Here is a 16,008-nt window from a genome sequence, read left to right as displayed (position 1 = left end):
GCTACCATTATCTGATATTTTAAGCCACAGGTGCATTATTTCTTTCTAGATGATTCCTGACCAGCCACTCAATAGATACTGTGTTATAAAATAACAGATGTCATGAGATAAAAATTATAAAACCGTATAAGCTAAGGAGTTTACTTACATGGTATCCAAACTCTTCTTTTGCTGCCAAAATCCCCCCCCCCCATGACTAGTCAGGTCTCCCCCTTCCTTCCTGCACCTTTTTTCATGGCAGTGGTCTTCCCATATGAGTTGTGTATCTGGGTATTGATAGAGGCTGAAGGTAGTGAGGAATTGATGGAAGATACTGTAGGTGGCAGGCGACAGGAGAAGATGCACCATCTTGAAAAGAGGGCTAGTAATACTGTAGTGACAGACGATTTGCTCAGGGCGTTAAGCAAGCTTTGTCTAATGGGCTGAATCTTTGTTGGATGTTTTTCAGTTTTACCAGTGCCCTTATTGTAACTACAATAGCAGGGACCCAAATCGTATCCAGATGCACGTCCTGTCACAGCATTCTATGCAGCCTGTTATCTGCTGTCCCCTCTGCCAAGATGTCCTGAGCAACAAAATGCATCTTCAGCTACATTTGACCCATTTGCACAGTGTGTCTCCTGACTGTGTAGAGAAACTGCTTATGACAGTAAGTGTTTAAAATGCTGATGCACATTTGACAAGTACATGGACTGTAAATGATGCTGAATATATTATGGCATTGTAGATAGAGCTAGAGACTTGGAACCTGGGCTCCTGAGATTTCTTCGTAGTCCTGCCAATAACTTAGTACATCCCTTTGGCCTATTCATTTAACCCTAATTTTCAAAGACACAAGAATCTGAAGCACTCATTAAAAACAACCTTTCAAGATCAAGGCACTCACCTCAGTGCCTCCATGCACATCCTAAACTGGTTCTACTACTATCTTTCCCCACAGGGGAATTTTTAGTCTTAATTTACTGTAAACAGTGTTCTGAGGGCTAAATACACATGAAGTTACTGTTTGTTGGCAATTTTATGAGAAGTGGTAAATTGTGAAGAAACAGATAAAAGTACCAGAATGTTTTTATATTTACAGGATGGGGGAGATGAAACCTTTATTAGTAATAGGACAGGATCCTAGCCTTGTAGTTCATTGTAATTTTCATAAGAGTATCTTGATCGAAAAACAGGGTAATAAATAGGAGCAATTAAAAAAAAGTTATAGTAATATGGTGGCAGGAAAGTTAAAAGGCTAAAAGCATTTGTGTGGCTACTGCTTTATGTAGTGTTATTTAAAACCTGTATCAGCAACTTACGTTGCCTAGAATTTACTATCACACTGTCTTCCATATTCTTTCCTTTCTTAATTATGATCAAACCTGACTCAGATATCACAAAAAAGCTCTAATGTGTTGTGAAGTATTATGTGAAAGCATCTTTATAATTATAGGTCTGGCATGTGCTGGAAGAGAATCAGTTGTGATTTAAGGTCCTAAGTGCAAAGCAGGAACCCCATTTCAGAGGTATATATGCCTAAGCAAAATCAGTAGAAGTTGCCACCAGATTTGAAAACAAAAAGAGTCCCTCCCAATTTCAAGACTTGACCATTATACCAATTGGTACAAACTGGATTGTACTAGTACTCTCAGAAGTAGTTACTTTGTTTTGCCTTTTCTCAGCAGCTGTTTAAACTGCTTTTTTTGACGTGTAACAGAAAGTGAGCCTTTCAATAGTTCTCCTTACCTGTCCTGCTAGGGACATTTCGGTTAGTAGTCATGCATCCACACCATTTTCACTGCTACATCTGTGAGCTTAATTCCGAGATTAATCAAACTGTTAGTTGTTTCAGTTGGCCATATGTGATGATGTGATAAACAGTGCAATTCTCTTGGTGAGCACAGTATCATGCCTGATATTATTATTATTATTTAATTTGTACCCCAGCCACTCTGGGCGTCTTCCAACAAAGATTAAAAATACATTAAAATCTCACACATTAAAAACTTCCCTGAGTTGTGTGTGTGTGTTGTTGTTTTTAAAGGTTCCTGTACCAGATGTGATGATGCCTAATAGTATGCTACTGCCAGCAGCTGCTTCAGAGAAATCTGACTGTGATGCCTCTGCAAGTCTGACAGCTGAAGGATCTGGGAAATATTCAGGTATTGCAAGAAAAAGCCAAGCCTGCAGAGGGCGAGCGTTGCAGTCTTTTGTTGATAAACCGCCTCTCCTTTTGGGGTGTGCTTGCTATATTAACCAAAGAAAAATAAGGCCTGGTTTTCTTCAGCAGCGTTTCATGAACGTAGCACTTTTATAGCATACAGTATATGTATATATGTTTCTTTGAACAGATACAACATCTAGGTTGGGTTACACATTTTAAGACTTGTAGGCTGCATTCAGCCCACCCAATCTATGCCCCTAGTTCATACAGCTATCTACTGTATGGTAAAGGAAAAAGGTAAAGGACCCTGGACGGTTAAGTCCAGTCAAAGGCAGTTCCAGCTGAGGGAGCCAGCGTTTGTCCACAGACAACTTTCCGGGTCATGTGGCCAGCATGACTAAACTGCTACTGGCTAACAAAGGACCGTGATGAGTGCCAAAGCACATGGAAATGCTGTTTACCTTCTGGTCACAGTGGTACCTGTTTACTTAGCTGCACTGGTGTGCTTTTGAACTGCTAGGTTGGCAGAAGCTGGGACAGAGCAACGGGAGCTTACCCTGTTGCGTGGATTCGAACTGCCAACCTTCCGATCAGCAAGGCCGAGAGGCTCAGTGGTTTAGACCATGACTCATTTGTGGTGCTGGTCACTTTGGTGGAAAGTGAGATGATTCCAGATACTTTGCATAAAGCAATTTTGTAAGAGTAATGAAGGGGCCTCTAATTCAGTTGTAGAGTTCATGCTTCACATAAATAAGTTTCCAGGTGGATAATATCCCTTGTATATCAGAGAAACAGCTTGGTCCTGTGTTTGGGGAATGTGTTTAAGAATCTATTTACAACAACTTTAAGAACACTGGAACTAGATTTTTATTGTCCTGACTCAATTCTAGATGGGTTCTTATGCCCAAAATTCACGCTCGTGAACTACGTATATTTCTTTTGAAAACAGATATAGTCACTCATTGCAACAAAATTCTCCTTGTTTGGGGTGGGGTGGGGGTGTTTTGGTGCATCCTTCATTTGATGCCAAAGAGTCTTATGGTACTTTCATGGATCACAAGCCTGTGATGAAGTCAACACTGGGCCATGAAACCTTATGCCATAATAAATTAGACAGCCTTTACAGTACCATGAGGCTCTTTGTTGTTATTGCTGCAGCATACTGGCTCCTCCTCTGGACGTTCTTTCTTTTAATATGTATTATGGATTCAAATGCTATGGAGCTATATAATTTCTTTCCTTTTTTAAAAAACAGGTGAAAGTCCTCCAGATGAGAAGAACACCTCTGGGCTTGAAGAATCAAAGACTGGAATGGAAATTAAAACAGAGGAACAGAAGCCACTCAAAGAATCTACTGAAATGCCAGATTGGAACAAAAACAGCAGTAAAGATATAAAGATCGTTGAATCACTGCCTGATCAGTTGAATGAGCAGCAGAAGAGGCAGCAGCTTTCTGTTTCTGATCGCCATGTCTATAAATATCGTTGTAACCATTGTAGCTTGGCTTTTAAGACTATGCAGAAGCTTCAAATACATTCCCAGTATCATGCTATTCGGGCTGCTACTATGTGTAGCCTTTGCCAACGTAGCTTCCGTACATTCCAGGCTTTAAAAAAACATTTGGAAGCAGGCCACCCAGAACTCAGTGAAGCTGAAATTCAGCAGTTGTGTGCATCTTTACCTGTAAATGGTGAACTCTGGGCAGAGAACGAAAGTATGGCACAAGATGAACATGCACTAGAACAGGATATAGAAAGAGAATACGAGATGGACCAGGAAGGTAAAGCAAGTCCTGTAGGAAGTGATAGTAGCTCCATTCCAGATGAAATGGGCTCAGAACCAAAGCGGACCTTACCTTTTAGAAAAGGGCCAAATTTTACTATGGAAAAATTTCTAGATCCTTCTCGCCCATATAAATGTACAGTGTGCAAAGAATCTTTCACTCAAAAGAACATTCTTTTGGTTCATTATAACTCAGTGTCTCATTTGCATAAACTCAAAAAGGTGTTGCAGGAAGCATCCAGTCCAGTCCCTCAAGAAGCGAACAGCAGCACTGACAACAAACCCTACAAATGCAGCATTTGCAATGTTTCTTATAGCCAAAGTTCTACACTGGAAATTCATATGAGATCTGTGCTTCATCAAACTAAGGCAAGGGCTGCAAAATTAGAACCAAGTAGTAATGCAATGAGTGGAAACAGCATAACAGGAAATGTTAATAGCCCCAGCCAGGGGATGGTAGATCCTACAATATTACCAGCAGTTAACAGCAAGGAAAGCCACATAGATGCCAAAGAATTAAATAAAAAGCAAGTTTCTGAATTAGTTTCTGCTCAGCCTACGCATCATCCTCCCCAGTCACCAGCACAACTGCAAATGCAACTCCAGCATGAATTGCAACAGCAAGCAGCTTTCTTTCAACCCCAGTTCCTAAATCCAGCATTTTTGCCACATTTTCCTATGACACCAGAGGCGCTACTACAGTTTCAGCAGCCACAGTTTCTTTTTCCATTCTATATTCCTGGGACAGAGTTCAGTTTGAGTCCTGATCTGGGTTTGCCTGGCTCTGCTGCATTTGGCATGCCTGGCATGGCGGGTATGGCAGGCTCACTGCTAGAAGACCTGAAGCAGCAGATGCAAACTCAGCACCATGTCGGTCAGACGCAGCTACAGATCCTACAGCAGCAAGCACAACAGTATCAAGCGACGCCACCGCCAATCCAGTCACAAAAGCAGCAGCAAACTAATAAGTTAGTGAAAACAGAGCAGAACAGTGCAGTAAGTGCTGAGTGCCAGATGATGAAGGATACACCACCATATAAGGAATCGGAAGAGATTTCAGAGAAACAAGAAAAACCAAAGCAAGAATTCACAAGTGATAGTGAAGGACTGAAAGAAAACAAAGATATAAAGAAGCAGAAGTCCTCTGAACCAACCATCCCACCACCTAGAATTGCTTCTGGGGCAAGAGGAAATGCAGCCAAGGCATTGTTGGAAAACTTCGGCTTTGAGCTGGTTATTCAATATAATGAGAATAGACAGAAAGTACAGAAAAAAAATAAAGCTGGTGATTGCGAAAATACTGACAAATTGGAATGTGCAGCATGCAGTAAATTGTTTTCCAACATTCTTATATTAAAGAGCCACCAAGAACATGTTCATGGACAGTTCTTTCCATACGGTGCATTAGAAAAGTTTGCCCGTCAATACAGGGAGGCTTATGACAAGCTTTATCCTATTTCACCATCTTCCCCAGAACCACCTCCTCCTCCTCCACCACCTCCGCCTCCTCCTCCGCCTTCTTCACAACCTTCTTCATCCAGTTCTGGAAAGATTCAAAGCATTACTCCTACTCCTTTGCAGGCTCCACCACCAACACCACCGCCTCCACCGCCACCCCCACCCCCACCTCCTCCTCCACCACCGCCTTCTGCACCACCGCCAGTGCAGCTGCCAGTTTCATTAGATCTTCCACTTTTCCCTCCAATTATGATGCAGCCAGTGCAACACCCAGGATTGCCTCCTCAACTTGCCCTCCAGCTACCACCAATGGATGCGCTGTCTGCAGATCTTACTCAGCTTTGTCAGCAACAGCTAGGATTAGATCCAAATTTCCTACGGCATTCTCAGTTCAAGCGGCCACGTACAAGAATCACTGATGACCAATTAAAAATCTTGAGGGCATATTTTGATATTAATAATTCACCGAGTGAAGAACAGATTCAAGAAATGGCTGAGAAATCTGGCCTTTCCCAAAAGGTTATCAAACACTGGTTTCGAAATACCCTATTTAAGGAGCGACAAAGAAACAAGGATTCCCCATATAATTTTAGCAATCCTCCCATAACAGTTTTGGAAGATATAAGAATTGAACCACAGCCAAGTTCTTTAGAGCATTACAAATCTGATTCAGCGTTCAGCAAGCGATCATCTAGAACTAGATTTACTGACTACCAGCTCAGAGTCTTGCAGGATTTTTTTGACACAAATGCTTATCCAAAAGATGATGAAATTGAACAACTTTCGACAGTACTTAACCTACCTACTCGAGTTATCGTTGTATGGTTCCAAAATGCACGACAGAAGGCTCGTAAAAGTTATGAAAATCAAGCTGAAACTAAAGATACTGAGAAGAGGGAGCTCACCAATGAGAGGTACATTCGGACTAGCAACATGCAATATCAGTGTAAAAAATGTAGCATAGTTTTCCCCAGGATCTTTGACTTAATCACACATCAGAAAAAGCTGTGTTATAAAGACGAAGATGATGATGCACAAGATGAAAGCCAAACAGAAGATTCAATGGATGCTACAGATCAAATGCTTTACAAGAATTGCACAGTTTCTGGCCCATCTGATTCATCAAAAAGTATGGCTTTAACAACAGTAAGCTCTGGATCTGGTTCCAGTACTCCTTTGATGCCATCGCCCAAACCTGAACCTGGAAAAACCTCTCCTAAACCTGAGTCAACAGAAAAGCCAAAGCAAAATGATACCATACCTAAGCAAGTGGAGGCTTCCTCCCAAGGCAACAAATCAGTGCAGCCTGCACCAACCACCTCCTCTGATCCACAGCCCTCAGCTTCTCAAACACAGCAACAGAAACAATCCCAAATAGGAGGCAGACCACCTTCTGCATCACAGACGACCCCTGTTCCCTCCAGCCCTTTAGCAATCCAAATGACGCCTCTTCAGAACAGTCTACCTCCTCAGTTACTACAGTACCCATGTGACCAGTGTACAGTTGCCTTTCCCACTCTAGAACTTTGGCAAGAGCACCAGCACATGCATTTCTTAGCAGCCCAAAATCAGTTCCTTCATTCCCAGTTTTTAGAAAGGCCTATGGATATGCCCTATATGATATTTGATCCAAATAACCCTCTGATGACTGGACAATTGCTGAGCAGTTCTTTAGCTCAGGTGGCACCCCAAGTGAGCTCAGCTCATACAGCTCACCACGCTGCTTCAATTCCTGGCTCACTTAAACGAAAACTGGATGATAAGGAAGACAACAACTGTAGTGAAAAAGAGGGGGGGAACAGTGGTGAGGACCAGCATCGGGATAAGCGATTGAGAACTACAATTACTCCAGAGCAACTGGAAATACTCTACGAAAAATACCTTTTAGATTCCAATCCTACCAGAAAAATGCTAGATCACATTGCACGTGAAGTAGGACTAAAAAAGAGAGTTGTACAAGTCTGGTTTCAGAATACAAGAGCTCGAGAAAGAAAAGGACAATTCCGTGCAGTAGGTCCAGCTCAATCTCATAAAAGATGTCCTTTTTGCCGAGCACTGTTTAAAGCAAAGTCTGCTTTAGAAAGTCATATTCGCTCTCGGCACTGGAATGAAGGAAAACAAGCAGGTTATAGTTTGCCACCAAGTCCTTTGATAGCCAATGAAGATGGAGGAGAGAGCCCACACAAATACATGTTTTTTGATTATCCATCGTTATCATTAACAAAGATTGATTTATCGAGTGAAAATGAATTAGCTTCTACTGTCTCAACTCCAGTTAGTAAAACTGCAGAAATGTCACCGAAGAATCTTTTAAGCCCTTCTTCCTTCAAAGCAGAATGCAACGAAGACATAGAGAATCTGAACACAGCTCCTGCTGATGGTGGGTATGACCAGAATAAAACTGACTTTGATGAGACTTCATCAATTAACACAGCAATCAGCGATGCCACAACAGGAGATGAAGGAAACAATGAAATGGAAAGTATGACCGGTAGTTCAGGAGATGTGAAATCCACATCCTCTCCTAAAGAGCCAAAAAATGTTCTGAATGACAGTTTGCCAAAAAACACAAACATGCCTAATATGGAGAACAGCGATGACAAATTTCTATTCTCCCTGACTAGCCCGTCAATGCATTACAGTGACAAAGATAGTGAACTTGACCAAAGTGTTTACATTACTGATGACCCTGATGATAATGCTGATCGCAGTGAAACATCGAGTATAGCTGATCCAAGTTCACCTAATCCCTTTGGAGCAAGCAACCCTTTTAAATCTAAAAACAGTGACCGGCCAGGTCACAAACGATTTCGGACGCAAATGAGTAACCTGCAGCTTAAGGTCTTGAAGGCTTGCTTTAGCGACTATCGGACTCCAACCATGCAAGAATGCGAAATGCTAGGGAACGAGATTGGCCTGCCAAAACGTGTGGTTCAGGTTTGGTTTCAAAATGCTCGAGCAAAAGAGAAGAAGTTCAAAATTAACATAGGGAAGCCATTCATGATCAATCAGAATGCAACTGATGGCTCAAGACCAGAGTGTTCCCTATGCGGGGTGAAGTATTCTGCACGTTTGTCCGTAAGAGACCATATCTTTTCCAAACAACATATTTCAAAAGTGCGAGAAGCTGTGGGAAGTCAACTGGACCGGGAAAAAGACTACTTAGCTCCTACAACTGTTAGACAGCTGATGGCACAGCAGGAATTGGACCGTATAAAGAAGGCTACAGATGTTCTAGGCTTAACAGTACAGCAGCCAGGCATGATGGAGAGCAGCTCACTTCATGGAATCAGTTTGCCAACAGCTTACCCAGGACTCCCTGGCCTTCCTCCAGTTCTTCTGCCTGGAATGAATGGTCCATCTTCCTTAACAGGATTTCCTCAAAGTTCAAACAGTAAGTAAAAAGGAAGAGGATAAATTGTTGCTGCTGTTGTGACAAAAGGAATGGGTGTGTTGGTTGCCAAAACATTTGTAGGTAGATCCATTTCTGTCAGTTCTGTGGCTGTATATTAGAACATTTTCTAAGAAAAGTAAAATGGAATGTGTTATTCAAGCAATAACTTACATATACACCTTTAAATAGCACCATTTAAGTAACACTGTAGTGTTTATTTTTAGCACTTTTAGATATTCAGGAAATTATTTAACTAATAAAAAAATATGAAATTGAACTACACCACAAACTAGCCAAGGGTAGAGCATTTGAACTCAAGTCCACCTTTATTAACTCGCTGCGTTATCAAATAGTATGAGTTGGGTATCTTTACAACTTAATAGATTTTCCATGAACTTTCACCACAGTGTGAAATAGTTTGTTTCATAAAAGCAAGTCAGGAGATAATATTTAGCAACTAAGGCAAAGGTCCAGTCATGTGAAAATGAGGGCCTGTACACTAAAATATATTGTTTCCTTGAATTTATCTAGTTTAGCTTGTGATCCTTAAAAGCAAGTCCCGTTGAAATAGTGAGATAATCATGGCAAAGACTGGGCTATAAAGACAGTTAATGACTCTGAGTTCAAATCCTGGTTTTGATCTGCTGGGAAATATTTGTAGACTGGGGTTACAGACTAAGGCACTGAGTTCAAATGTATTTATTTAAATTAGCACAAACCTGCATTTTGATAGGCAGGGTTTACGTATGTAGGGGCAAAAATGCAAACAGAATTTTTCCCTGTCTTGTAATTTACTTCAGAGTTAGTCAAATTTTGATAAGAATTCCTCTTAGGTTCCTCTTAAGTTGGGGGGGGGGTTTGCATCAAATTTATAACAGTCGTTTTAAAATCTCATAATACAGCCTTTATTCCTTACTATACATATTTTGTGACTTCTGAATAAATACTAAAAGCTCTGTGCTCCCTAAGTCCAGTCAATTCTGCGTTTCTGCAAGTGCAACAGCATACATCTGTTGGTGTTTTTGTTGTCAGGAATGAGGGCAGAGTACATAACTTGCTCTGCTTTAAGACAAAATTTGCCCATAGTTACTGCATCAGCATTTTGGCCATCTGGAAGTGAAATAATATTTAGATCAGGTAGTAGATGTAGCTACTGCCATGTGTGCAGGCCAACTCTCACTACTTATTGGTTAGGTCTAGATAGCTCACCATATGAACTGGGCCACTCAAGTTACCAAATCTTCAAATCATGAATGCAACTACATAATCAATGAAGTATCGGTTAGGAATGAGGCACACTTTCACCTGATGTGGCTAATCTCTCTGAATAAACACAAACTAAAGAGATAGGGGATGTTTCGTTCTTCAACATAGTAAGTAGCCCCTCCATCCTATCTTTATTGCCCAGAAAATATATGTTCCTAATGGCTCTTAATGGAGTAGTGGAAATGAAAGCAAAAGAGCAGATTATATTAATCTTTCATTAGTGAAAAGTACTCCTCAAAAGTTATTTAATATATGCTCAATGCTGATATGCTTCATATCTTATTAACCCACTTTTAACATATCCTTGTTTTGCTGTGAGCAGCACTTCACATCTCTGTTTGATGCAGCGAGAGAGATTCAGTCAGGATCTTCTTGTAGTCCCACTCGCTGTGCTGATCCCAGTTGCAAACCTTTACAAGAGTTAGTTTTTTAACCTTGTAAAATGTTTCAAAATATGTTAAAATTCCTGCTGCCTGCTCCTGTGGGTTTTCCCTACCACATACTCAAACCATGATACATGGCACCTGAATTTAAATGTGTAATCTTCTTCATCTTTTCTCTTCATAGTTATGATCAGATAGATATATGATAAAATAGACAAAATTATCTTTGAGCATGTTCTTCACATGCAATTAGTTATTTACATAAAGATTGGAAGAATTAGAAAAGATGTTTTCATTAACATAAATAAGCTCTGTTCTATAGGTGCTTCAAAACGGCAATGATTACTTAACAGGCAGAGCAGATGAAGTAGACTCTAACCTGAGAAAGCTTATGCAGCCATACATTTGTTATTCTTTGATGTGCCACAAGACTCCTTAACATAGTGCCACCTAACAAAATATTAATGTTATGGTGTAGTGTTTGCATTATCTGGCACATTTACGGTGCAATCCTAAACATACCAGTTCAGAACAAACCCCACTGAATTCAATGGAACTTACTCTTTGATAAGCATATATAGCATTACAGCTTTAATCAGTCTTACAGTTGCTGCACTATATGTCCAAATCACGTTCATTCATAAACATTCATTCATTATGTCTCATCAAAATTTGAAATCATGTCTTACCGCTTTCTGAAATCCTTTGAAAGTTGGTTGAACTGAGATGCAAAATGTAAAATTCATAAAAGATATTGGGTCAGGTGGTACCTAACACCAAGAAAACTAACGCTAATATGCCCAGGAACCTCACCAAAATGTTGGAGGGGGTGCGCCTCCACAAGCACATACCTCCACATGTGGTGGGAGTGCCCCAAAATCCAACTATTCTGGACAACAGCCATACGAGATATATGTAAAATAACTAAGCAAGTATTAGAAATCACCCCAGAATTAGCCCTACTAATCATCTTCCAAGACAATAATGCCCATTTACACCACAAAGAACTTATAACCCACCTACTTTCAGCAGTCAGAAACACCATAACCAGACACTGGAGAGACCTGTCAGGAGTAAGCATGGACCAATGGTACCAAATAGTATGGGAAACAGCCTTACTAGAAAAATTAACCAATAAACTGAAACTGACACGGGGACACATAGAAGAAGACGCCTTTACCCCTGTATGGCTCCACTTTATCACATACACAGCCCAACAAGACAATGACAATAATCCACCAACACCATACAAATCAATATGGCTAACCTGATCCAAAACACACACCCACCCCACTCACACATGAAAACAAAGATCACCACAGTCAATCACAAACAAACAACCACACCCTATGCCAACCCCAACCTCTCTCACCATCAAAGGAGCACAAGTGAACAGCAGAGAACCTGCACAAGCAACTCTGACACCAAACCCTACATATATTAAGTAAAATAGAAACACTGCCACCCGACCCCACCCCCACCCATCTTCCCCCCTCCACCCCTCTCCCCCTTTTCTTCCTAATGTCTCAACAAATGAAACTGATTTGTAAAAATGTTAGATGGAAAAAATACGAGAGAGAGACATTACACATACTTCTATAAATCAAGAAAATCTTTAATAAAAATACATTAAAAATAAATAAAGTAAAATAAAAGATATTGGGTGGTAGTCAAATAAAATTTACTCAGAGTAGACCTACTGCAATTAATGACCAAGACAGAGTTTGTTAATTTCAGTGGGTCTACTCTGAGTAAAACCTAGTTGAACATAAAATTATTTGAAAAGTCTGCTTGAAGTGACCAAGAAAATGCAGTGCAACTAGCCAGACTATAGATAACCATATCAAGGGATTGAGACACGCGCACACACACACACACACACACACACACACAGCAATGAAAACAGTAAAGTAAAACTGTGTGCAGCGGTGATTGCATTATAAGACGCAGCTTTCATGTTAGCTGGAACAGTGTGGCTGGACCTATATACCTACAAAAACATATCTATATGAATTGGAAGCAAATGAAATTCTAATCCCATTCAAGTAAATTATAGGGATGCAAGAATTTTTCACACATTCCAGTGCACTTATTAAAGCCAGGTGTCCTAACAAGAGCTCAGGATGCCAGACAATTGAGTGTTCTTAGGTCAAAGCAGGAGGCTCCCTGTTCTTGTACTGCAATCAGTGAAAATGTCTATGAGAACAAAACTGGGTAAGGTAATTGAACCTAAACACTACTAACATATTTTATTCATTGTTGCAGTAGAAATGCATTTGACTATTTCATTTTTCATTCCGCCTTGAATGTGGTGGGATTTAGTTCTTAGTTAACATGCCCAGGATTATGTTGTTAGACCCTGGTCCTCCTTAGTGCTTGGTATACCTTTCCTTTCTTCAGACATCCCTTTACGCATGCAAGTCCTTCAACACCCACACCCCTGATTTAATAAATTTAGCATCTGTTATAACTATTTACTTGCTTTAAGTGTATTAGGATGCTGTTGCTTCATGTCATTGTCTCTCTCTGACATCATAGTCACAGATACAGTGGTACCTTGGTTTTAGAACATCTCGGAAATAAAAAGTTTCAGTTTTTGAACACCGAAAACCCAGAAGTAAATACTTCTGTTTTCAAACATGCCTCAGAAGTTGAACGGCTTCCACTGGGTTTTATTCAATTTTCTCAATTTAATTTGCAGACCGCCCTTTGCGCTTCAGTTTTCAAACGTTTCAGAGCTTGAACAGTCTTCCAGAACGGATTACGTTCAAAAACCGAGGCACCACTGTATATGGTATCACATTCACAAATTAGGTTTGTGGCACATTAAAGACTTTAAAATGGCATAAGCTTTCATGGACCAGCTTTCATCTTCATCAAACACATGGAATGTCATTCTGAGTTGGCAGGTATATATGTGTGTGTGTTTATGTACACACACACACACACACACACACACGGATAAACATACAGAGAATGATATACCTGTGATATCAGAGGGAAATGAAATGCAGGAAATACAAGAAGTGATGATGAGATTAAAGCTTCAATGTATGTAAAATAATTGCAGTGATTCTCTGCGTCGTTGGAGGGAATCTGTGGCCCTCTTAACGTTACTGGACAACAATTCCTGTTAGCTATCTGTTTGATTGAAATAGGAGTTCAACAGCATCTGGGGGGGTCATAGGTTCTTCTTTGCTGGTACCATGCATTCCTCAGGTATACTGCAGTATTTTGTATCAACAGTAATTCTTCTCATAGTTAATGTTCCCAGGCCTTTCTAGCTGATCTTGTATTTCATTTGAAAACATTTGGAGAATAGGAAATCTTTAACTTTGCATAAATACATCTTGGTTAATTGTGCTGTAGGTAGGAATAGTCCATTCATCTCTACTCCGTTCAATCATTGATCAGTCAATTTTTAAGTTGCCCATTCATTTGATAGAAGGGCAAGACACATGCTTGGATTCATGCTATGATTCTATGTGAAGACCAAAAGATCATAATAATTTCTCCCAATATACTATATATCTAGTTGTTAGCCCGTATCAGAAATAGATACACACTACTGGTAAGGAAATTAAATGTATGATTTAATATGAGTGGCTAACATTAAAATTTAACACAGTTGTCACTTTTTTTTCTAATAGTCCATTCAATACTATTGTGTAGTTAGTCCAAAAAGTCACTATGTACAGTAATAAGGACATCAAACTTGTTTCTAATCCTGGACAATATATTTTAGTTTACCATTAAATAAAAATAATGGTTCAGTGACAAACATCAAATGGTTGCCTTGTTAAATCTTATCACCTCTTCCTCTAAGTTCTAATTGCTTTATCCTAAGCAATGCTAAGCACCTGGATATCGATGATTTAAGCACCATTCAGGCCCACTCAATTAGTACTTGAATGTAACTAATATTCATCTATCCTTGCAGTGCCCAGGGTTATCACTCTTATCCTCTTACACTGATCCTAGAGAGTGCTTTAAGCTCACCATGCTTTGAACATTAGAGTTTATCTGTTCTCATTGTTTTTATAAAACTTCTATTTCTCTGTAACAGCTTCTTTTAAAAAAATGTTTCTACAGTATGCTGGCCAATTATATTTCTCATAGGAATTGCATTACAGTATTTAACTGTAACAAACATTGTCTATACCTGGTATTTGAAGTGTGATAAGGAATTTTTCATGCTTACTCTTGCATTGTACATAGATACTCCAAATAGGGTCAGTGCGCGCTTACAGTTTCTTTTGCTACTAAAATACATAGCTGCATGACTTATGTCAATAAAAACAACTACATTGCTGACCAGCTGTACTAACACATATAAAAGCCAATCCTATGCATGCTTACTTGGCATTACGACCCCATTTAGTTTAGAGAGGCTTACTCCCAAGTGAAAAAATTGTCCAGTAGCACCTTAGAGACCAACTAAGAACAAACTTAGTTGGTCTCTAAGGTGTTACTCCCAAGTGGTGTGCCTAAAATTAGCAGGCCAACAGCACAATCCTAACCATGTCTACTCAGGTTCCCTCTGCTTCTTTACACTTCCAAGTCATATCTGATTCTGTTTTAGAAATCTTAGCCAACCTATTCGGAGTTAAGTACCATCTATGAATCATTTTCAAATAATTCTCTTTCAATGAATAACATGCAGTAAATTTCAGGTTGTTTTTCCAAAGTTTCTCCCAGAGGTTAAGATCTATATTATGCCCTATATCTATTGCCAGTGTGTCATTAAAGCTTTAACTAGCTCGTCTTTTGTTTCCCAGTCTAATAAAAAATGATACATTTTAGACAGAAGTGTATCCTTATTTTGTAAGTCACACATTGCCTATCCATAGAAACTCTCTTAATTGTAATTGCTTCAGTGGGAAATAGCCATAAAAGTGTTTTCTTTCAAGCAGGTTTTTATATTTTCCCCAGACTCTATATGGATTCTTCCTAAGAATGTGGTTCATAAAACTATTATAGATTTTAGCCTTCCCATACCAAAGGCATGAATGCCAGCCAAATTTTAAATCATGACCTTCGCAATCTAAAATGTCTGCATTGTTCAATACAATCCATTCTTTTAACCAACACAAACAATCTGCCTCATAATGCAATTGCAGATCTGGCAAGGCAAAGCCTCTTCTTTCTTTTGTATCTATTATAATTTTATGTTTAATTCTTGGCTTTTCCCCCTGCCAGATGAATTTAGAGATATTGTGGGGTTTTTTCATTCTTTGAAGCAGTTTAAATTATTTACAGTCGAGATTGATTGGAATAAAAACAACATCCTGTGGAGTATATTCATTTCAATGGCTGAAATTCTACCTAACAGGGAGGGTTTCATTCTCTCCCGTATCGCCAACTCTTTCTCAACCTCTTTCCACAATTTAATATAATTATTTTCAAATAGGTTAAGATTTCTTACTGTCAGCCAGATTCCCATAATAGAAGTATTTAAGATCATGCATGGTGTGGAGAAGGAGTAGTTCTTCTTTCCCTTATAATACTTGAACCTGAGACCATGCCATATCTACTGGTCATAATGGCTATGTTCTACCTCCACAGTTGGTGGCAGTGTG

General features: G+C 39.6%; 1 protein-coding gene across 8 annotated transcripts in view; it reads left to right on the top strand.

Moving 5' to 3' along the window:
- Window positions 1–16,008, top strand: part of ZFHX4 (zinc finger homeobox 4) — a 180,790-nt gene that overhangs the window by 159,658 nt on the left and 5,124 nt on the right. For all 8 annotated transcript variants that reach the window (XM_081013241.1, XM_081013243.1, XM_081013242.1 and 5 more), the window contains 3 exons: window positions 449–649; window positions 2,027–2,144; window positions 3,402–8,780. In XM_081013241.1, the coding sequence (XP_080869367.1) occupies window positions 449–649; window positions 2,027–2,144; window positions 3,402–8,780 (5,698 nt within the window). The remainder of the gene's footprint in view (window positions 1–448; window positions 650–2,026; window positions 2,145–3,401; window positions 8,781–16,008) is intronic.

Source organism: Podarcis pityusensis, assembly GCF_964106645.2.
Source record: "Podarcis pityusensis genome assembly, chromosome: 7".
Lineage (NCBI taxonomy): Eukaryota > Metazoa > Chordata > Lepidosauria > Squamata > Lacertidae > Podarcis > Podarcis pityusensis.
Note: the sequence above shows the minus strand (reverse complement) of the source record. Positions and strands in the feature narration are given on the sequence as shown.